Source organism: Photinus pyralis, unplaced genomic scaffold (assembly GCF_008802855.1).
Source record: "Photinus pyralis isolate 1611_PpyrPB1 unplaced genomic scaffold, Ppyr1.3 Ppyr1.4_LG3b, whole genome shotgun sequence".
Lineage (NCBI taxonomy): Eukaryota > Metazoa > Arthropoda > Insecta > Coleoptera > Lampyridae > Photinus > Photinus pyralis.
Genome location: NW_022170510.1, coordinates 27,709,558 through 27,732,742, shown reverse-complemented (window position 1 = coordinate 27,732,742; position 23,185 = coordinate 27,709,558). Strand labels below are relative to the sequence as shown.

At 38.1% G+C, this 23,185-nt stretch overlaps 1 protein-coding gene across 1 annotated transcript; it reads right to left on the bottom strand.

Annotated features, from left to right (window-relative positions):
- Positions 1–6,032: 6,032 nt before the first annotated feature.
- Positions 6,033–22,875, bottom strand: LOC116166465 (lysine-specific demethylase 3B). The gene is made up of 9 exons (XM_031481417.1): positions 22,824–22,875; positions 20,541–21,777; positions 17,140–17,365; positions 16,963–17,088; positions 14,187–16,907; positions 13,078–13,228; positions 12,896–13,026; positions 12,002–12,841; positions 6,033–8,086 (listed from the first exon to the last, which is right to left on the bottom strand). The coding sequence occupies exons 1-9, from the start codon at positions 22,873–22,875 to the stop codon at positions 6,932–6,934; spliced, it is 6,639 nt and encodes a 2,212-aa protein (XP_031337277.1). The 3' UTR covers positions 6,033–6,931.
- Between the last annotated feature and the right edge of the window lie 310 nt (positions 22,876–23,185).

Here is a 23,185-nt window from a genome sequence, read left to right as displayed (position 1 = left end):
GTCTCCTCTCGGGGGTCCCTTAATCCGCGGGGCCCCTGGGCATAAGCCCATTGTGCCCGTGCGTAAAGATGCCACTGTAACCAGTTGTTGCGTACAATCTACAAACGATAAATCATTAACATGCTACGTTTACATTCACAAAAATGTGCTAATTAACAATTTAACTCTCAAGACCCTCATCGCGCAGAGGGAGAACGGCACCCCATATACTTGTGGGATCATATAGACCAAGAGAAACAAAGACTACTCCCGGAACACCTGGAACTGGAGAGCCTCAAAAGCTTTCTCTGGAGCGCGGCGGAAGCTAAAAAAGATTAGGCCTAAACCAGAGACCTGGAAGTTTTAAGCAACCAGGCAATGCACCTACCAAGGCAAAAGCGACATCAGTGTGAGGACAGCACTCCGAAGAAAAGTTCAATCACATCTGGAGAAAAAGGCTAGAACTAGCTGGAACCATAAAGGATACCAGAACCTTTAGCGAGGCAGCTACCTGCTATAGGTCTCAGAATGGCTTTTGTCCATGCAAAACTGGAGGGAACGATGTCGGAAGAGGAGCCATGGAGAATCAAACCCTGCATCCTGATGGAGTCGACGCTTTGTCCATTGAGGCGGTTTCGCCCTAATTCACGGAGTGTCGCCAACGACTCTGTAGTGCTTCGGACTGTATGATATTGCCCAAAAGGGGAACTTCTCTCTCGGCTGCTGTAATAATTGGTGGTTAGACGGATTGCTGAGGAGATTAAGTAAAGCGAGCCACCCACAGTTGCCTACGCCGAAGACATAGTGATTGTGGTACGATGACAGATTTGAGGAGACCATATCAGCTGTGATGCAGGGACCTTTGAATCCAGTGGAAACATAGTGCAAAGAAGGGGTTAATCTAACAAAAAGTCTTCTCTTCTCACATAGAAAACGGCCGACAAAGCTAAATGACATTGCAATTTACGACACTAAACTACCAGGGAGTGCAGAGAGAGGTAAATACTTGGGCATCTTAGACCAAGGGCTTACCTTCAAATCACATCTGGAGAAAATAGTGAACAAAGTTACAAAGTCCCTGCGGGTCTCTAGGCGAGCGTTTGGGAGCAAGTGGGGTCTACATCCACATTCCACAGATCACCCACTGATGGATATATGTACAATGATTATAGCAATTATTTTATTACTGTATGCCTCCATGGGTGTGGCGGCCCGCGGCATAAAACCTTACCCAGAAACAGAAAAACATACAGATACTTAGCAAAGTGCAGCGCAGAGCCTATGTTTGAATTACGGACAAAGATAATGATCCTTACTGCAGCTATGGACACTAACCTGTGCAGTTGTTAGGGCTGATGCGCTCAAAGGGGTATACCGGCTGAAAGTCAATGACGAGCAGTGATTGTCAAGGGTGCATCTCGCGTATCTTGGATGAAATCTTCAAAGATAAAGTTGTCTTACAAAACTGTTTAAGAAGATATCCCAACTCAGTATGACTGGGAGGCTATTACACAGAGGACTCCATATAACCAAAGAGTAACACACTTTGATATAGATAACCAGAGTATATGACGTATACTCTTTGATATAACTAAGGAAGGCACTGTCTGGGGAGTGTAGGGAAGCAATGGAAAGAGCTGTAAGCCTAGGAGAAAAAGCAACTACGTTCCAAACCGAGATATATGCAACTCTGACAGCAGCTGCTCAACTATTAAAAGAACCTTACTAAAAGGAAAAACTTTATAGTAACAGACAGTAAAGCTGCGATTGCAGCATTGGGCTCATATGTAGTAGATTCAGGACAATCCTAGGCTAAACGCACTAGGCAAATGTAATGGGCACCTAGGCACGCGGAAATAGCAGGCAACCAGGTTGCTGACGAAATTGTGAGAACTGCAAGCGCAAAACCACTCATAGGACCCAAACTGGCAAATTGGGATTACATATAACACAACAAAAAGGAGATTCAAGCAAACCTCACGAAAGAGCATAGCACGACACAAAATCCCGGAACCATTCAAAGATCTTTCTAGAATTAGCAGCCTCCCTCTTACAGCTAGACAGGACGATGATAAAACTTGCAACAGACCACTGGGGGTTGTGGTGAGGAAGAAGAAACACCACACCATTTGCCAATGTGAGGCTTACAGAAAGGCCAGGGGACGCATAAGTAGTTGAAAATATGAAAATTACGCAAGAGGAAGTAACAGAGATACGCCCTATCAACATCCTGGGCTTTGTTATACAGGCATTCTTGAAGGGTCAATACCAGAGAGCACAATAGACCAAAAAATCGCACTGCAGGCGGAACCGACTGCAACTACCCCCTAGCTACACAATAATAAATAATAAACTCTCGAGCAAACCTGATGAGTTCAGACAACCATTCGCATGATGCAATTCTTATGGAACGCACATTGTTTTAAAAAGTGTGATGGGGAACTTGCACTGCAGGAGATTAAGCAACTGAAATTTATGTGTTCAAGTTGATTCAAACACTAAATCCCACTATGGACGAACATAGACTAACTAAATGTCACAGGGAGTGCGAATTCTTCCAATACATTAGTTGTAAATCATCCTTTGACAACTAACATTATTTTAAATGTTCGTGCTAACCCTATCACAAGCATTGGTTTTCATTCAGGTTCAGCTAAATCTTTAGTTTTGGTAAATCAGTCTTCAGTTGGACACAGCACAGTATACATGTATGGCATTAGGGCTATAAAACGAATTCGTAAATATCTCAATTAAAATCAAATCTCTCTGAAAGTAATTCGAATATTAACCATATAAAATTTTACGCCAACAGGTGAAGTGATAAGTAAAACAAGTGCAATCCGTCGAGTTGTGATAAGTAATAGAAGTTTTGAATACCATATCTACTAATTCTTTTTCATTGATATTATTATTCTACCAATGTCGGCAAATTGTACGGTTTGCAATCGCCTTATCCAATACCAAGAGGATATACGTTGCGCGCAATATGTGGGAGTCTTGCACACATGGCTTGCACCAGCGCAGGCGGTAGAAACGACACTTGGGATACCGATACGCTAAGAAACTTCGTTTTCACTGAAGAGCATTTCAAAAATTTAATGGGTCAACTCTTGGCCATAAACAAAAATGTCCAGGACAGCAATGCGCTATATTGAAATATCAGGGCGAAAAATTATCTGTCTGCATAAAGGAAATCGAACTAATTAAGACTGAAAACTATAAATTAAAACAAAAATCCTTTTGCTTGAAGACCAACTTCTTGCTACCTGTAACATTGAAAATACGTACCGTGAGATCGAGACAGGAGAGAACAATATTATGCTGTTTGGCTTATCAGAAGAATTCTCCGTGTCCAATAGCGTGGATGACCATCAATTGGCAACAAAGATTATGTGTCATTGCCCCTGGCGCCACTGAGAAAGTCATCGAGTGTACTCGTATTGTAAAATTTGCAGATCGTCCACGACCGCTCAAAGTAACATTCTGCGATTCTTAATAAGAAAAAACTGCTGCCAACAGAATATCACAATATCAAGATCCAAGCTGATTTCACCAAGAACCAGTCACAACACTGTAAAATCACTCCAGAAAGAATTAAAAACCCGTCAAGATGGAGGAGAAAGAAATATTAATATCAAATACGTCAACCAATCTCCTCAAATTGTCCAACTAGACGAAGATTTAAACCGCCGGGTGAAGGGACTCCAGAAAAGAAAAACACCAAAATCTTCAATTCAAGTATTAAACACTTGAAATTAAATCTGATTTTTTGAAATGTTCAAGGTGTGTCTAATTTCCATGAATTTATAGACGGTAACAACAGTCAGTACGATATTTTTTACGTGTGTGTAACTTCGAATTCTAGTCAAACCTCAAATCTGTCTAAAAACTTATAACTTCAATTACATATGTTCACCAGCAAAGAGAAATATTTTGGTAGGTCAAGTGGTGAGCTTTGCTAATATTTAGAGATTTTTATTTTTTTTCAACGATATTATAGATACACATGCATAGGTAATTTAAATTTTGTTTAGATTTATAAATTCTGTTTCTTTTTTTTACTATAACTGATTGATCCTGAAGGCTCTTGTAATGAGATGTAACATCTTGCATACAATAAACTATTATTATTAAATTTGGTAAATCGTATTGATTTCTAAAAGCAAGCTGACTTTACCGCTCGTTAAAACTGTCTTCTGGGAGTTACGCGCCTTCATGATTTTTACATAGAGCCATTGAGTAATTAAATCCTTTACTCAACAATAGACCTGTATGAGAGACAGATTATATTAATTTTAGTAAAACCCATACAAATTATCACCTTCGAGTGTAAGGTTGGCAAGCATGCATATACAGACAGATTTTATACAAACCATTTCACTTATGTTTAGGGTTGCCATCTCAAAACTCTGCCAACTAGGACAGGAAGCGTGAAAACCCCGGATTTAGGGACTATAAACCCGGACATATCAACTGAATTTGATAAAAAATATTGTCTAAAGAAATAGTCTTTGAAATTGTACTTTATTAACGAGCTCCTAGCGAGTATATAATTTTGCGGTGTCTGTCCGTCCGTTAGCACGATAACTCATATCCGAATGGACCGATTACGATGAAATTTTAAAATTTTGCAGGTGGATTCTTTTTGTAGATCGTAGTTCGTGAATTGGCAATGTAGACCAAAAAATAATGTAGGCCCTTTTGACATCTCCGTTAGTTATGAACCGATTTGCATGAAATTCAATATGCGCATACAAAACACAATTCCAAAAGTTGAGCCTAATCGATCAGTATTCACAGTGCCCTTTGCGCATCTCGACCATTTACAGACCGAATTGCAAACTTTCTTATTTATGAAGGTATTTAAATTAAATTTGATACATAGCCACTTGGAATAAAAGAAAATTTAACGCCAGTTCAAAATTTGGTTTGGCTCATGCGCAGTGCCTACTTTATTATTTATGGAAGCAATTTCATGCATATATACTTTAAATAAAAGCAAAACTAACATCAGGTTTAAAATTTGGTATTGCACATGCTATAGCCATACCCAGGAGTTCGTTTGCTATATTTGTTTAATTTATTTTTATCACTGGCTAGACTGTTTCAATATTCAATAAATTCCTTTCTTTGGTCCACTGTTATGCCACTAGTGAAAATATTCTTTCAACGTTGGCATTATGAGCAGGAATGCAAAAAAAGCTCTAGGCAATTTTCAATAACTCCAAGTATAAATGAAGATTCGATGTTCTAAAAAATCAAAGCCGACTGGCGCTTAAAAGTTTATCTTGTTGGCTTAAATGTTGACAGAAACTAGATGTCCTAAAACCCGGACTAGCAATGAAACCCCGCCCGGACGCCCCCTAAACTAGGACAAATCCGGGGAAACCCAGACGGATGGCAACCCTACTTATGTTAGAACAGTAGCGCCAATTGCAGGCAGATCATTTAATTATGGACTCATTGCAGCTATGGACTGCCCATGATACAATTGTTAACCAAATTAATCATCAATACAAAGATTACAGCTACAAGCTACCACCTAAAAGAATATGAAAAATTGGAAAATTTAAAACTTGACTAGATTTACACCTGAGCAACACTTTTGGAAAGCAAAAACAAATTTGCAGGAACCCTAATAAAAACGATTAATGAATAAACAAATTTTTAATGGAGATTAATTTTTGAAATCTTTTTGAATTGCAGAAAATTAAAAATGGTTCGATATACTATACCAGATAAAGAACATGGTGAAAAAGAAAGTATAAGTTTTGACAGTTTTTGTTTACCACTGGAACAGATGGGATGACTTCCAAAATAAAACGTCCTTGCTTCTATAAGTGGACCAAATACTCTTATCACACCACGGTATGGAACAATAGGGGGATGCAAATAGTGACCGTAACAATCATGCTAAAGAACGTGCAACCAAAGATCCTGAACGTCGCATAGTAATAAGTCCTTTATAATGATTAATTTACTTTCAAGAAACATTTCAACATACATACCGAAAAGGATAGTAGGTTTGATATGTTAGTAAAATAGAACACATATGTAATATAAACATTTTCTTATTCAAACCTATTTATACTTACATAATATACACAGTACAAAAAAATTATATCGTACCTCTTGACGAGGAAAAGGAAACTTACTTGTTTCTGTACAAAAAGACTCGATGCTACTGTACATAATTTTTAAAGTAAAATAAATTACGTTCTTATATGAATTCAAACAAGTATTATACATATACGACAGAAGTAAACAATAATTATTCGAAAATTAAACTTTACAACAAAAAACCCAAATGGATTTAATAACAAAGTGAAGTGAGACACCTAATTTATTTTATAATCGTTGTAACACAAAAGTCGAGATCATAAAACGTGTTTAAGAATATAAAGAAACAACTGCAATAGACAGGTACAAATTGCAGTTGTTTATCAGTCACTGCCTAAAAACAATCTTAATTGGCACTTTGAATGAAATAGCACTTGAGTAATTTATTTTAAAAAGAATGCTGAAAATATTAACCGTCCGAAAGTAAGCAGAAACTAATCGATTTTTAGAAACCCACAAAGAATTGGTACTTTACAATACCATTTTACAGGCACAGTATACAAGTGAGAAAATAACCACTGGTACTTTGATACAACACTGATATATAAGTCCAAGGCAAACCTCGGACACCAAGTAGTCAACGAGTGAGTAGAATAGGCTAATTACAACTGGTGACTCGGAAGCCACTAGTCACTACTAACAGGAAGATAAACCGTGCATTTCAGCATTTCATCCAACTAATTGTCATTTATGTACACAAAACATCTCACGTGCATAGGGCATCGTCGTTTATACACATGTAACGTGTTTACATAATACACATTCTCTTATCACACTATTTATATTTTACAAAATTGATCGCTGGCTTATAAGCGCATCTACTATCACATGATTAAGCAGGCTCGGTAGAGTCCAAATTAGAGTTTAAATTGTTGCCATCACCCGTCGTGGTGCCGTTATGCTCTATGAGGTCTTTATCCCCCTTCACCAAATGCTTGTTGAGAACTGCCGTAAGCGACGACAACGAGTCCTTAACGGCGTGATATATAATATTTTTTATTTGCAACTTGTCCTCATGATTCGAATGGGTATCCGACAAATCGCGAAATTCTTGCGTTAAGTGGAAACAGTGAGCAATATTTTCCGGAGATACAAAATCTTCCGCTACCTTAATACAATTGTGCAAATTTCGTACTTGATGAGGTGCTCCGGCGGGAATAAATACGGCATCGCCCAAACATTGCACAATAGCGTATCCTTCGACACCGTACTCTTTATACAATCTTTCCCGCAAAGCGCCATCTAAATAGCAACTCTGATCATGAATCGGATCATGATGGGGTTCTAGCCGTCCACCTTTCTCCACCACAATTTTGTTCAACAAATCGCGAATTTTGTCCGCGTCTCGCGCGTTATATATGTGCCACAAAGCACCGGGCAATTCACCTTTGTCGCGTACTCTACGACGTGTAAGTATATCACAACCCGCTTCATCGATGGCTCTAAATGCTTCCTTAATGTGCTCTTCGGAATCGCCATCTTTAGGAATTCCGACATATACCATCACATTCACAGCATCCGATATGTCCAAATGCAGATTGGTTGTACCCTTGGTCGGATGAAGAGCGGATCCATATGCGTTGTACATCTTCGGACCCAAATCTGGCCGCACGAAGCAATCCGGCAATCGACTCGCCAAATTCAACTTGCCACTTCTATGCGTGTACTCCGAAAGGGGCAACACCTTCATCAAGTCGTTAAACCTCGAAGGGAGCATTTCAGCAAAATCCTCCCCGGGCGGCCAGTCTTTCAATTTCAGAAGCATGGGGTTTCCTCTTTCGTCCTTTAACCGTTTCGAAAAATGGTCAAAGCCCTCCCAGAATTTACGCATAGGCTGATTGGGTACCAGATTTCCATTCATACAGTTGATCAGGTCGTTCTTTTCGTCCCCAAAGTCTCGCGCGAAGCTTTCCGGATTCCACAAGTCTCTGTTGAGAAGTTTCGCGACGTCTGACACTAGTACTGGCTGGCCTCTTTTCCATTGATCCTGAAAGTAAAAACACTTATTACAGAACCATTCCCTGATGCCTACAGTTTAAAGTTCCATTCAAGCGTACAAAACAGAAGTTAAAAAAAAGAATATTTGGTCTCCAAAAAATGGAGATGTATGTGGTAATCAGAACCATTTGGAAATAATATACTAATGCCAATTTGAAAACCAGTTTTAATTGTGATAAATTTTTTAACCTTAACGCTATTTCTCAATCTTTTTTAATTATTGATTAAGCTTAAAGACCTAATAGACCCAGTCATTCTTTATTTCATCCTCCAGCACTATTCTTTTTGTAAGGCAATAAATTATACAAAAGTGAAGATTTTTTGGCCTGATCGCGTTTTGAACTTTTTTTTATCCGTTTAGCAAAATGAGTTGCAAGTAGCAACGGAGTGATTTTGACCTGTGATAAAGATTAACTAACAGAAACAACGTTTATTACAGTGATATTCTCATTTGTGACAAAAGTTTATTTTTACTATTACTCTCCTCATAATCAGGGACAAGATTTATATACAATTTGTATACGTTTCATACATTCAACAAACATATGAACTATTAAGTTTCTGGTTTTTTTATGGCCTAATGAGCCAAATGAGCGCATTTTACTGCATATAAATGCATATTTTGCAGTATCACGTCACATAGACGTTATTTCTGTCTAAACACCAAAAAATAATGACGGGACATATTGTATATGAAAATATTTCACTTTATTAAGTTAACCTGTGAGATTATTTACGAAATAGGCACAGGTTTGTTCTATCTGAATTGTATTACAGTGTTTGCTTTTCCTTTTGGAATTGTTTGCAATTGCAGAGTTGACGCTTTAATTTTATCGCTTTTAAATTATTCAATTTAGATAAGAAGCATTAACATAGGTACATCTGGCCAACTTTGGGTACCTACTTTATAAAATTTATTTCTTTGCGATAAGGAGTGTTAATTAATTGCAAGGATTTAAATGCACATCTGAGCCCTTATTCTTGAGTTCATAGGAATAAAATTAGTTAAGAGAAACGGGGCGGAGTTCTCTTGTAAAACAAAATAATCTATTGTTAATTGGTTTGAAAAGAGAACGCCGCCCCTTTCTCTCACTATTTCTATTCCTATGAACTCGAGAATTAGGAGCCTAGTGCTTTCAGCGAAGACAAAGTTGTTTTGTAGAATTGCGTGTTTCATGTTGGAGAAATGGGGACGCCGATCTATTTGAAAATTCCTAAAGAAGTTTATTTTATGGTGGTAATGGAAGTTCCCTTAAATACTGGAGACAACATGAAAACGAGGCTGCTAGTTTCAAACAGCCACCGAAAATTTGCCATCTTATTCATCACGCCAGGGTTGGTATGTATAGAAAAAGCGAAAGCAAGCGTGGTGTATTTTATGTTTCAAATAAATAATCGATTTCGCGTCAAGCTGAAAAAAGTGAAAAAACCTGGTGAAATGTAGAACTGATACAATTTGACAGAACATTAGATCTCATGTAATCAGACTACTTCATGTATCCCACTTCTGAAGGTACTCCATCCCAAATGCAAGTTTACCAGATACTTTACTTTATAAAACAAGATATGCACTATTGTAAATAGAAGAAAACCATTCTACAATTTCATATTGTCTAATGTTACTATTCTTTGTTCCGTCGCTGCAGATACGCTTAATGAATATTACACATTTGAATACAGATACCTAAAGTTCATTGATGAAGAAACCCTACAAGATGAGCAAATGTAATGGCCCATCACGTTTTTTAAAAGGGGGGAGAACCACGGAAACAAAGCTAATGTCCCATTCGAGAAAAAATTGACCACATAATAAACCTAGTTGTGAATAGACAGACACAAGAATTTTCAAGCCATGAGAATTAGGTCACCCCAGGAAAGGATCAAAACTAACAGCTTCGTTAAACTGGCTGGGTCTAGCTAAATTGTTCAAATTCTATTGCTCGAAATCAATTATTCGAACAGAAATATTTGATCTATTTTAAGTTTGTACATTGTCAGTACTTCTAGTTCCCTTCACATTTTTGACTTTATACAGGCTTAAGACTGTCAGCGCAAAGGCCTCTGTGTTTCGATCTTTGTTTATTCTTCTTTTTTTGTTTTGTTCTTAAGATTAAAGTTAATTAGTAACTTAAATTATGTGCTGTTCCTATACGCGGTGCCTAAGATAAGAAAGTCTATGATGCAGATCTCGGAAACCATAGAAGATGCAATTAACGAATTGGGTTATCATGCAGTAAATAAAATCAGCGATTACTTCCGAAGACATGCCAGAAATACCAAAATTTGCTGATTTTGTTTTTATTTTTTTCTGTTATTACAGTAACAGATAGCAAAAATAAAAAACACTCTCATTTCACTTTTTGAGCTCTACAAGACAGCGTTGAGAGATTTTCAATTCAACGCTTCGATTCTGATAAATCATAATCAAGTTTATTTTAGCGCATTTTTTAAGAATTAAAAAAAATTAATTTTATCTCTCATTGTATTCTAATTAAAACGAAAGGAACCGTTTTGTACCAACTGCTACCCTTCTTTATGTCCTCTTATCAAAGTACGCGGTGGAGAGGGGGGGGGGGGTTATCCTTCATGGTACTCTAAAGGCCGATGCGCACTTAACGCGCATTTAAATCAATGTGACCGAAAAAGGCGCTGCGCGTAAATGCGCGTCGGCCTTAATGAAAGGTCTCAATGAAAGCAATTAATTTCTGCCATAGCCCTCCTCCTCGATCTCTTATCGCGAGCGGGTATATTCCCTTATACCTCAAGAACGGATTGTCGGAAGAGTGTACTCACAAAGGGCGATTGAGACGTCTGCAAGAAATATATCCATTGGTGATGTCAAAACAAAAGCTATTTCGTTTAAAAAAATGCGCTTTATCTGAACAAGAGTTGTGTACAATTTATACTTGTTTTATATGGCCGTACAAAAAAAGTACATACTACTCGATTATCGAGTTGCATTACTCGATTATCGAGTTGCATTTTTTATTACGAATTCAAAAAATCAAAAGTTAAAAACGGTTGGTATCTGGAGATCTTAAAAAAACCTTTACAGAATTGGAAGAGGCATATCCGTAAATTTAGATGACGTTCCCATCTTACAGTTGTTGAAAAAAAATTAAAGAACAACTTTTTTGATGATTTTTTTACTTTTGGGCATATCCTCTATGAAAACAAAAAAAGTTTAACACAACAATATTTTTGAAAAATAGTTACCGACATTCAAACATTGACTTGTCCGACTTGCCACAATGACCTGTAAACTTCATCAAAAAAATCATAATGGACATCAAAGTCTGATAAGAGTAATTATTATAGTCAAAATATTGTTGAAGACAAATAGTGTTTTTATGTAGAAAAACAAGTTTTGTATACTCTAGAAATGGTGAAAAGTGAAATAATTTAATTCCAATATTATTATTACACATAAAGGTAATTCACCCAATGAAGAATTTTCTTCACGATAAAAGTATTCCTGCCACTGATTTTTATATAAAAACTAAAATTCTATTATTTTCCCGAATGTTTCTGATAAGTTTATTTGTGAGGTATAAGTACGAACACAGAAACTGTAACCTTAGAAAAGCAATTATAACAATGTGACATATTACAAAATAAATTTCGGGACTGAAATCGCATATTATTAACATTCAGTCATTAAATCATTGCAATTTTCGATTTTGAAACTGGCAAGAGTGCAAGGTTCTAATCTTTTTTTATATCGAAAAATACCCTTTCCCCATAATCTATAATGAACCTGGAAAATGGAGTTCTCCACAAGGCATATAATCCCTTGTGTCTTCTATTAAGCGGCTTAAAGATACCCCTTTTCTAGGTTTACAGCAAATCACTTTGAAATTTCTATCACAATAATCAATTTTTAAATGTTTGCAAATGTTCTTACCATGAAAATCTTGTAATTTCCATTATGGTTAGGATCGCACAATCGCAATAACTTTCCATCACACAACCAACTGTGAGGTGTATCAGGATACAGCACTTTACTTTCGGTAAGAGTCATAATTCGAATTGGTAATTGTATTCTTCCTTTACACTGCCAATTATAGCGCCTAACAAAATGTTTTAATTCCGATTTAACGTCAACGCCAATATCACTATGTTTCGGCACACTATCCTCTATAACACTAGATATCACGTCATCCAAAGTATCTAACCTCACATTAGTCTTTTTAACACTTTTAGGCGTAGTTGTGGTTGTCGATACGACAGAGTTACCATTCTTCTGCATTAGCAAGTCTCTTAAGGTAGAATACTTTCCTTCGCCGCCCGAATCGCTGCTGCTGTCATCGCCGTCCAAACTGTCTTTCTTGTCTTCGTTCGACAACGCAACGTCTGCTAGCCAGCTCAACGGCGACGTCTTCTCTTCTTTAGTCGGTGCTCCATTTATCAAGCTTTTGAAATCCAATTCATCTTTAATTTCCTTCTTAATACCGTTGGCTTCTCCGAGAAGTATACTCTTGATTATCTCCTTTCGAGCACCATTAGATTTCTGAGAAACTTCCTTACTTGCTGAACAACCACAATACTGTTCGATATTCCAAAGCTCGCGCATTTCGTGCACCAATTTTCCTAACTTAAGTAACGAATCTCCAGCAATAATTTGAGTTAACATTAATTTTTCTTGTTCGTGAGGTTGTCGATTTGTACATAAAAGCCAGGAGAAATCATCTCTGTCTTTCTGGGACGGCTCACCCCACAAACGTATCGTGCCATTCTTACGACCCTAAAAACGATTACAAGTAAGTAACGACAGCCTTAGGTTAGTAACACACATTACCTTATAGCAATCTAAACACACAACAAAGCCACATTTTCCACATGCCCAATGAAAATTAAATAAAGTTGTTTCACAAACATCACACATTTCTCGTACACCTTGAACAACCCTTTTCCAAGCTATAACCTTATCTGCAACACATATATTTAATAAACATACAACAGTGACACAAACAAACTTACCCTCGGACATATGCTCCGAATAAGCATCTTTTTCTTGAACCAATAAATCACAGAACTGATCACCCACTTGCTTTAGAAGAATACGAGAGGTATCTAAATCAAGGTCCGATGGAGGATTATCCGCTGATGGTAACCACAGCTTCAAGTCTTCCTGAAAAATTAAGAGAAATACATAGTCACAAAGATATCTTTATTAGAAGTTAAGTGATTTAACTTCAGCTACAAACTTGGTTCTTACTACTAATACACAATCTAAAAGTAAAGTTCCATCCATCAGGTATATTTGGTTTCTAGTTTTAAGTTTCACCGAAATTGTCATTATGTCTCATTAGATGGGAGTTGTTCTTTTGAGCAATGGATTTTGTAATGGGGAAAAACTCGGGACGATAATCTATTGAAGAAAATGGGACCATTTAGTAAATTTTATTACATTTCGTTGAAGTGCGTAATTTTAGTGTCATCTGCAAAAAAGTAAAATTTTTGACAAAAAGTGTGGGATTGCTTCTTATTTAGACAACAGCATATCACTATTTTGAAATACATTACAGATATGAATAGTGACTGATAAATTGCACCGTACACTAATGTAAAAAAATGAGCCTGTTTAATTTCATTATACCTTTCCTCCTTAAACGTATTTAGTATTTAATAAAATACGTATATATTTATTACAATGTGAAATTGTTTTTTACTAAATAAACATTATTATTATTATACATATAGTGTCAGACTAATTAAATCAACAAAGTGGAATGAACAATGAAACTTTGTGCAACAAAATTTAAGAGTTTTTAGAGCGTTCTATACACTGAATATGCAACGCGAAGTGGAATTCGGAACATGTGACGTTAAGGCTAGGAACTTTAATTCCAAAAATAATTAACTTCAGGAATTTTACTACTTAAAGGCTGATTTATGCATGTGATATTTTTTTCTCAACTTAAAACATATTTCGTTTGCTACTACTACTACCCCAAGAGGTGCAACTTTAGATATTAAAGAGATATTTTGGGGATGGAAAATGTTTTAGAATTTTTTTTTAATGTGAAAATTCCGGATATGGAAGTATGGTGGAAATGATCTGACACAAACGTTTCAAATTCACCTACCTCTAGAGCATCTTTATGTGGATCGGAAAAGCCAGCTATCGCAAGCTGCCCATTTTTTGTGTACCTCAATCTTCGAAAGGCGTAAAATCTGCAGAAAATATTTGGCATGTTTTTCGAGCGCTGATTGGGCGTCCACCTGCATTCTCTACATTTGGCTAGCTTTGGTGCCACCTCATGGCACGGCCCGTCCTGTAAAAAACTTTCACCGGTTTTTTTTAACTGCCCCATCGGAGGTTTGCGAAAGGGGTCGCGCTGGGGCACAGATGTTTCATCCTTTGCTTTCTTGGGGCGCGGCTCCTCGCCTTTATCGTTTTTTGAGGATTTTGGTCTTCTTCCTCTTTTTCGCGGCTCCTTACCCGTCGCGGTTATACTGCTCGGTTTCTTTAGCGTCGCCACCGTGGTACTGGCACCGGAATCGGAATCCTTCTCGCTACCGCTCTCCTTTTCGCTGTCACTACCACTCTCGCTAGCCGGAACCGATTGATTATTTTTACGTTTTCTCTGTTCCTCAGTTATTTTTTTGGCAGTGCCTCCGCCTTTTTTTCTCTTCACTTTAGGAGGTTTTCTTTTCGGCGGCGATTTTCTACCTCGGTCCTGATCTGAACTTGAGGAATCCTCCCCTTTCGTAGAATCACTAGGATGACCATTTAAAGAAGCGTTATCCTTATGGGGAGTTTTCCGTCCGGCTTTTGACGCGAACGATTTAACCTTATTAATGCTGTTAACCGCCATGGAGCCAATATTATGCAGTGACGCAACTGGTATATCTTTGGTTGATAAATTGCTAGGAATATTCATCGGCAATGTAACACAACTCCCTCCACCTGTTACGCCAGTTGTATCTTCGATATCTTCGCCCGTATGCCTTTGCAACCACGCCTTCTTTAGGTGTCTAACTGGATAAGTTGTTATTTTCGTGGGACCTGGACTGTTTGATTTCTCCGAATCTATCATGCTTGGCGTCACTGACGACGTTTTCAGTGGGGTATTTGGAGATTCTGCCGGTTGGGGATTGGCAGGTATTGGACTTGGTACCGTTGGTGCTCCACTATTCACAGTTATAAACGATCCGTTACTTTCAGAGTCTGTAGATTTATTAAAGTCACTGGCTATAGTCACTGCTGTAACACTAACATCGGCTAACGTTTCGGTTAAAGGTGATTGGCTTGGGGTAGAAATTAAATTAGCAGACGGAGGTCTATACGCGGCAGTATTCACAACGGTTGTGATAGTAGTTGCTGCACTTGCTATTAATGGACTTGGCTCGCTAACCCTAGCCAACTGGGGTTGGGAATTTCCTGAGAAGACGGGAAGATGATGAGGTTGTAGTGAAATACTTGGTTGTTCTATTCGCCTCTTTTTCACTTCCATGCTCATACTTCCGCTGGAACTTACAGGTGTCCCTTTCCTCTTGGGAGAGAGGCCGACATCGTATTTATTATTCGAAGAAACTCCCAAATCTAAAGGTTGTGTTTGAACTGCAGGTCCTCCAACACTCTGAGAGGAATGTGTTATGCCTGGTACACAATATTGCATTTGCGCCCTTGATACGGAGGAAGGAGCCGAAGCTGCTGTCGGTGGTGAGGTACCATGATGAGGAACAGGTTTTGCGGATAAACCTCCAGGGACCGTTCCTCCTGTGTATAACCTTTCATACAAAGCGGGCCTGCTGTCGATTGAGCTTGTACGACTACTATGTGCTGGAGGTGGTAGACACGTTGTAGGCGGAGTTGCTTGTTGGTGAGGGGGATGATACTGAGACATTTGTTGGAATGGTGAAGGTGATACGGATGACGATAACGGCGGCTTAGAAGTTAATGGAATGGGGTTGGCCGGAGATGATGCTTCGTGCGCTCTCACAACGGGAAGTCCTGAGCCAATTCCTGCGGATGGTTTCCCATAGATATGATGTGGGGCTGGACTGCTGACTTTAGGTTTGGAATTTGATGATGTTGTACTTGCTAGATTATGATGAGAAGATGTCGACACTGGTTGCTGCATGTAGGAGTATGATGCTGGTAGATGGCTTTTCCCAGGGGACGGGTAAATCATGGCCGACGAATCGGAAACATTTCTGTAGCGCAAATCCGGCGACTGGTGCGACTGAAGGTGAGGGTGTGGGGACTGTCGTTGATGATGGGGACTAGAAAGTTGAACGGGGGACGGTCGCTGGTGACCTGTTTTTCCCAGATTTTGTGCTTCCATATGGTGGTGAGGGCTTTGAGCATGCGTTAAATGGGGCGATTGTGTTTGACTCCGATACTCGTACATGCTAGGTTTATGCGTCTGGCCCGAAGGTAAATAATGACCGACCATGTCCGTAGTTCTCAACTTGGGACTTTGTGAATGCGTTATTGGCACCTTAGGATCTAAATGATGCTGAGGTTTTCCTTCGTGCTTAACAATAACGGAACTTTTCAGTTCGCTCATTAGAGGGGGCGGATTTGGTAACGTATCCCTTTCTCTTTCTACCGAATTTGAACTTTTTGTAACCACCAAAGTATTGGACTGCATGGGTTGCTTATGATGATCACTTTTCGTCTTTGGTTCGTGCAGAAAAAATGCAGTTTGTGGTTGATACGCGGGGTAACCAAACATATTTACTTCAGCCTTTGGTAATGTTGAATGAACGGATAGCTTTTCAGCGGTTTTATTTGTACTAACTCTACTGTGAGCGGGCGGGGGATACTCGGCTTTGGTAACGGGAGGTGGACGTTGCGACTGTAATTCGAAATATTTTTTAGATAAAGCACAAGGATATAAAAGTATTATTTACCGTTCCTGAATAATATCTGTCCTGACGCATAACCAAATGCCTTTGATGATCGCTATCTATCCTTTTTCTTTCCTCTTCTGTAGTACTGTGACGTTGGGGAGGCGGTAAACTTTTCAAATTCCAACTCTAAAATAGTCCAGATCTGTAACGTATGAGAATTCGATTGTACCCAATTACCTTTTGATTTATACGGCGAAACGATTCCTCAAAATGTTTATGAACAGCCTGTTCAGCTCTCTGTTTTTCTTGCCGTTCGCGCTCCTGCTCTCTTTCTTTTTCGTGCTTCTCTCTTTCAAGCTTCTCCCTTTCTTGCCTTTCACGCTCCAGACGTTCTCTTTCCTTCAACTCCCGTTCCTTATGTTGCTGTTTTTCCAATTCCCGCGCTTCTTGAGTTTGACGATCTCTAAACAAGATATGGAATAATGTACAATTTTATTTCAACCAAAAAAAGCGAGTGTGATGTTATCCTTGTCGCGTGTTTGAAATAAACACATTTGAAAACTAAGAGCATGGAGAGATTTCTATTATAAACGTCTCGAGACTATTTATTCAATTTATAAATCGACATTTATTGAGGTGTGGACCTGCACATTCTGCAGACTAAACAACTGCCAAGAAGCATTCCCGAACTAAAAGTTAATTCTTTAGTTCTTTAATGCGACTAATTTTTTGAAATTCGAAAAAGTACTAAATTTACCAAACAGCCTAATGTTGCCAAACGTCTGCAAAGTGTCAGATAAATCTTGACGATTCTAAATGAACATTTCTACTAAAAACAAAAGTCCTCGTTCGATTTCTACGACGAAATCTTGTCGAAATATTTGCGATCCATAATATAAATACGTAGTGTGAAAATCAGATATGTTAACTAATATTTATGGTTGCGTTTTTATTTTTAAGTTCATTTTTAAGTGGCCAGTCGAAACAGTTTAATCGTTAGAAAGATCAGTTAATCTCAAATATCTTGCATTTAATAGGAAAATGAAGTAAAAAAGACTCAAACAGTTTTTTTTATATTATTATTTCTGACGGCGATCGATTTCGACTATATGTCATCCTCAGGCCGCATTGCATTTATTTATATTAGATTCCCCATGAATCCTGTGACTCAAGGAAAGTTCGCTATGACGCTATCCTTGGTAGGTAGTCACCAAATCAATAGTTAAAGCGTACAATAATGCATAAATCCCTATAGTGTGTCCTGGAAGGATGCTTTAAAGAAAACCAGAAAATTTTGATTACTTCCAATATGCCAGAAAAACCGAAATGTCCCGATTTGGGTTTTATTTTTTGTAATAGATACAAAAAAATTAAAACACTGTTGAGGGATTTTCAATACAGCGTTTCGTTTCGGAGAAATCATCAACTTTACTTTTTATATGGACCGTAAAAAAGTACGCACTGTATCGGGTAGCCATTTTTTATTACGAATACAACCACGGGATACAAAAAATCAAAAGTTGTAAATTGTTGGTTTCAACAGGATGGAGCACCCGCGCACAAGGTCCTATTCGTGCGAGGATATCTATCAGACAAATTTTCCATTTTTCAGAACATTTTTCCGATAGGTATGCTCCCTCGGTAAATTTCGATTTTCCCGACATACCTTTGAGAGTAATCGAAATTTTCTGATTTTCTTCTTCTGATATCTATTTAATTGCGTAATTTTTCGCTAATTTGACTATCGTCGTATCTTCTGTAGTTTCGGAGATCCTCATGATAGACATCCTTATCTTGGACACAGAGTATAGGTAATACTCAAAGACCTTTCAGAACTTCATAATTTGGCATACCGGTTTGCCTCTTGCAATAGAACCTTGCTGGTCGGAACAGACAAAATACAAAAAGTGCCTGAATGGATTTGGATGAACACTTGTTTCAATAACAAGAATCAATCAACAGGAATAGAGAATGAAATTGAAGCGGACATTAAATACAAACGTTTAATTGAAAATGAGATCTGCGACCATTTTGAAACATTTAAAATAATTAAATTATGCAAACACAGTGTAGAGTAGAAAGAGAAGTAAATATGTTAAGCACTTCTAAATATCGCTTATTAATTACGAAAAATCATCGTTCAGGTTCTATTTAGAGAAAAACCGTATATCCAATGACGACAGTTTTCGTGCACGCGGCATGTCAATAAACAATGAAAATGGAAGTGAAGTGAAATATCGTCTAAAGACATCACAATGGAAGATAAAGAAAAACGTCTGAAAATACAGATTTAAACAATGGTACTAGTGGAACTGACGGAAACGAGGAGGAAAAAACTGGTAGCCCCTCTAACAAACAAAATTTAGTAAATGTGAAAATGCAAAAATATTGGAGCATTTACTATGCTGAAGCTTGGATATAGGCCCCACAATTCAGAGAAGAGAAAAATTGCATTCTAACATATCCAGAAGAGGATTAGATAAATTCATATGATAATTCTCATGGTGGCTGTTGGTTTGGGGAATAGAATAACCTTAAAAATCTGAATTTTTGGGGTGCGGGGTTTTTAAAGTTTCATTCTGTTAAAAATATTTTCAAGGTCATACAATTTCCAGCTACACCGTAAGTCGCAATTAACTTGCTTATTTTAAGCTGGAACACCCAGTCAATGTTTCCTTTTTGGATTTCAGAGAACATTTCAACAACGCGTCATTTACCCATTTTCGACTGACGGTAATCGCTTCTGGGGTAGACGGGACCACAGCAGGATACATTGACAACTACTTTATCCACACAGGATGTCGTCAGTAATTTAAGGCCTATTTCATAATTTTTCAAGGTTGAAACATTCCGTTTTTTAATGCAACACCCTGTATATTATTTGATGGTAGAATACAAAAGATTTATATCCATATCTCATGGTCCAAATGAGGACCGTTCCTGGTAGACATTATAAACCAGATATTTAGTACCTATTATGAAAATCGAAGGTTTGCACTTTTGTCTAAATAACTTAATTTTCAAAACTTATAAACAGAATTTTTAATCAGCAAACAAAACTAAAAAGCTTTTCCCATTTAACCTAACCTTCAATAATATCAATTACCAATGCAATCCTACCACCTGGGACATCCTGTATATGGTTCCTCGGTAAGAGAGAATTCTATAAATGTAACGATGAAATAAATAATAAAAATAGTACCTCGTGCCCAACGAATCCATTATTATAATATGATATTTATTTGTAGTGAGCGAGGTAGTGAGTATCCACTGTTCTACTTTTGAAAATGTGAAAATATAATTTTTAATGGAAAGTAATATCCGAGGTAATAACTTATACAATAAAATTAACAGAAAGAGGCGTTTGTAATTAAATGCTTATGCCTAACATGAACGATCATAAAAAACAAAGGCTCTTTACATATCTTTTTTAGGACTTTTGTTTTGTTTATCATTCACTTATGTACTTTCATTATTGTCTTGTTACAAATGAATTCCTTTTGACAGTTAATTATGTAACGCCCCAGAACACTCAAAATTCACAACCCGTCCCCATCTCAAATCTCACTTGCGTTTTTTATTGAGTCTGCATCACTCTTAGAAATCAACCCAAATGCAAGGTCAACAATAAAGCTTACCTTAACAATCTATCTTGGGCATAAGCGCGTTCTCTTTCCAATATATCTTCGCCAGGGTGAGCGGCGCCTTGGGGCCCTAGTAAGTGTGCACCAACGGGTATCGGATATCGCTGCTTCCACAACATTTCGGGTAAATGGTGAGCATACAATCCGGGAGGAGGTAAGTGAGGTTGTAGTGGATGAGGGCTCATTAGACTCGGCGGCGGTGGTACAGGCGGGTATAAATTAGAAGGGTGATTGGCAGCAGATGTAGAGGGTGGGCCCGAGGCGGCCGGAGTTGATGGGTGCGACATGAGAAGCGACTGGTGCTGTACACTGTGAATGTGGCGAACGTGTGGTTCTGACTCCAGCAGCACGCTGGGGTCTCTCCACACGCGCACCGGCTCAGACGTACTGTTTATAGGTGCACTATACGAGTGATTAGTTGGAATAAACAGCGGCGATCGATTGGTCGGTTGTATTTGAGCAGACTGTTGAGGTTCGTCAGAAGAACTTAAAGCGCTGGAACGTGAACCCGAACGTTCATCGCCGCTACCGGATCGTAAGGAACTCACGCCAGAATCCGAACGATCATCTGGAAACCTAAGCAGTGAGACGTTTGCAGATTCTGTAAGTTCCATTCTGCTAAACGGCGAAGATGACAGCGGTACGTCATCGTCACCGTGACTCGAGCACTCCCGCTCGTCGATTTTTAATATGGTCCTTTGCGCCACTATCACACAATCGTCTTCTTCACTCGCGATTTCACTAACTACCGCTTCAGGCGTGGGGATCGATTCGCACGTTTGCACATTGTCGTCGGCACCATTCACTTCCGGCACTATTTGCACACTACTACTGCTACTTCGACTTGACTCATCTAATGTACTATCATTCTCACAAATGGCCACCGATTCACTATTTTGCACTTCTACACTTGTACTACCTAAATCTTTTGCTTCTTCACGAACTTCAGAAACCGCAGACTCTTCCTTAAAAACTCGTCGACATATGATTCCTAACGCTTCTGCCTGTGCAGAATTTTGAAGACAATCTTGTATGCGGATTTTTACCTCGCGAAGTTTACTGTTATTTGTTTCTTCTAGAACTTTCTTCTTGTTGCTGGATCTGTTGCAGCAGTTTCTTTTTTTGGACTGCTTATTTTCTAAGTCTTCCTTATTGTTACTGAAGGAACTAATGCGATGCTTTGACGTTTCATGTTCTGTTTTCCTTTTGCGCACAGCCTTCGATATTGAACCTGGAACAAAGAAACGAAATGAAAATTATTGTTGCGCAAAGAGTAACAAAACGTGGGAAATGGGATAGTAGGTAAAGTTTACTAATTGAACAGCACCTAAATGATCATCTTTTGGGAAGCAAATGCGCGAGAAGTATATCAGAGAAAACCGTGCAGGAGTAGCAACCGGTCTAGCAAGTCGAGATACAAATCTGGGCCGCAGTCACCAGAACACATAACATAAAGACAGATGATCACACACACTCGCATTTCTCTTACGCCACACGCTAACCGACTAGTAAAAGGTGAACGAACTTCACTTTTCCCCACTTCCATAATTACCGTAAGGTGATTATGCAAACAGCTATTGAAATAAATTGCCAACGTAGAAATTTACAGATTAAATTTAACACATCCTATAAATTGGCGGAAGATGCAACTTAACATTAAAAAAAACGCAACTTGCCATTTTCGTGGGATTTAATTACACAATTTATGATGCTTAAACAACAGTTACAATTCCTTCCATCTACAAAACTAATTGGAGTAAACAGTGGTTTTTTTTTATTTAACAGCTCATTATATTTATAAAATGCACCGTAATTGCATGGCAAAATTTTGATGAATTATATACTAATGCAAATTAATGGAATTCAAATTATGTAAAATAACAATCGTACGCCAGTCCAGGTAATTTTAAATAAAAAACAGCTTTAGAAATTTAGTTGCGACATATTAATGTTGAAGCAACCAAATTAACTTTACAAATTGATTAATTTGAATTCTTTCAATTCCTCCTGTTAACGTGCAAAAACGAAGTTCGGAAAATTTGCTAACGAATTTAAATTATCTATTTTTATCGTTATTAATTTGTAAACATTGAAAAATGCGGATAGACAACATAGAGTGGCGTAACTACATGATTTGGGCCCTCCCGCCAAAAATTAATACAAGACTTTGTTTGTCAAGATGATTTAACCTCGGACCTAAAATATAATAGTATATTATTATAGTACATATGCAATTAGGAGAAATACATAGTGACATAAAGTAGTTGTATATGTTACCTTTCGCGAAATCCCTAAAGAAAGGCAGGCAAAATGCGAACTCCAGCTCCATTTCTCACTTTACCTGTTGCATTCGTCATTTCGCGAAATGCCTAGGCATTTTGCAAAATGCCGGATTTCGCAGTTTGCCGGTAACATTATACAGAGTGAGCAACAAAGATTGAAGCGTGTCGCTTCAGCTAAATTGGCAATGTGCCGCTCATAGCATATGCTGATTTGATACAAGATACGAAATACGAATAGACGCACGTCACTGTGACAGCGCAGAACGTCATTTTCGTATACAACTCCATACAAAGAAGGTAGTTTTGATATTAATAGGAACAAGCGGTGATGACGCACGCTTCAATCATTGTTGCTCA

Bases quoted from the DNA above. Each gene is read 5' to 3' on its own strand.
- LOC116166465 (XM_031481417.1), bottom strand. From the start codon at position 22,875: ATGGAGCTGGAGTTCGCATTTTGCCTGCCTTTCTTTAGGGATTTCGCG. The intron at 21,778-22,823 runs GTAACATATACA...TCTTTGTTCCAG, and splicing joins CTTTAGGGATTTCGCGAAAG to GTTCAATATCGAAGGCTGTG. The intron at 13,027-13,077 runs GTAAGTTTGTTT...TATGTGTTGCAG, and splicing joins TTCGGAGCATATGTCCGAGG to ATAAGGTTATAGCTTGGAAA.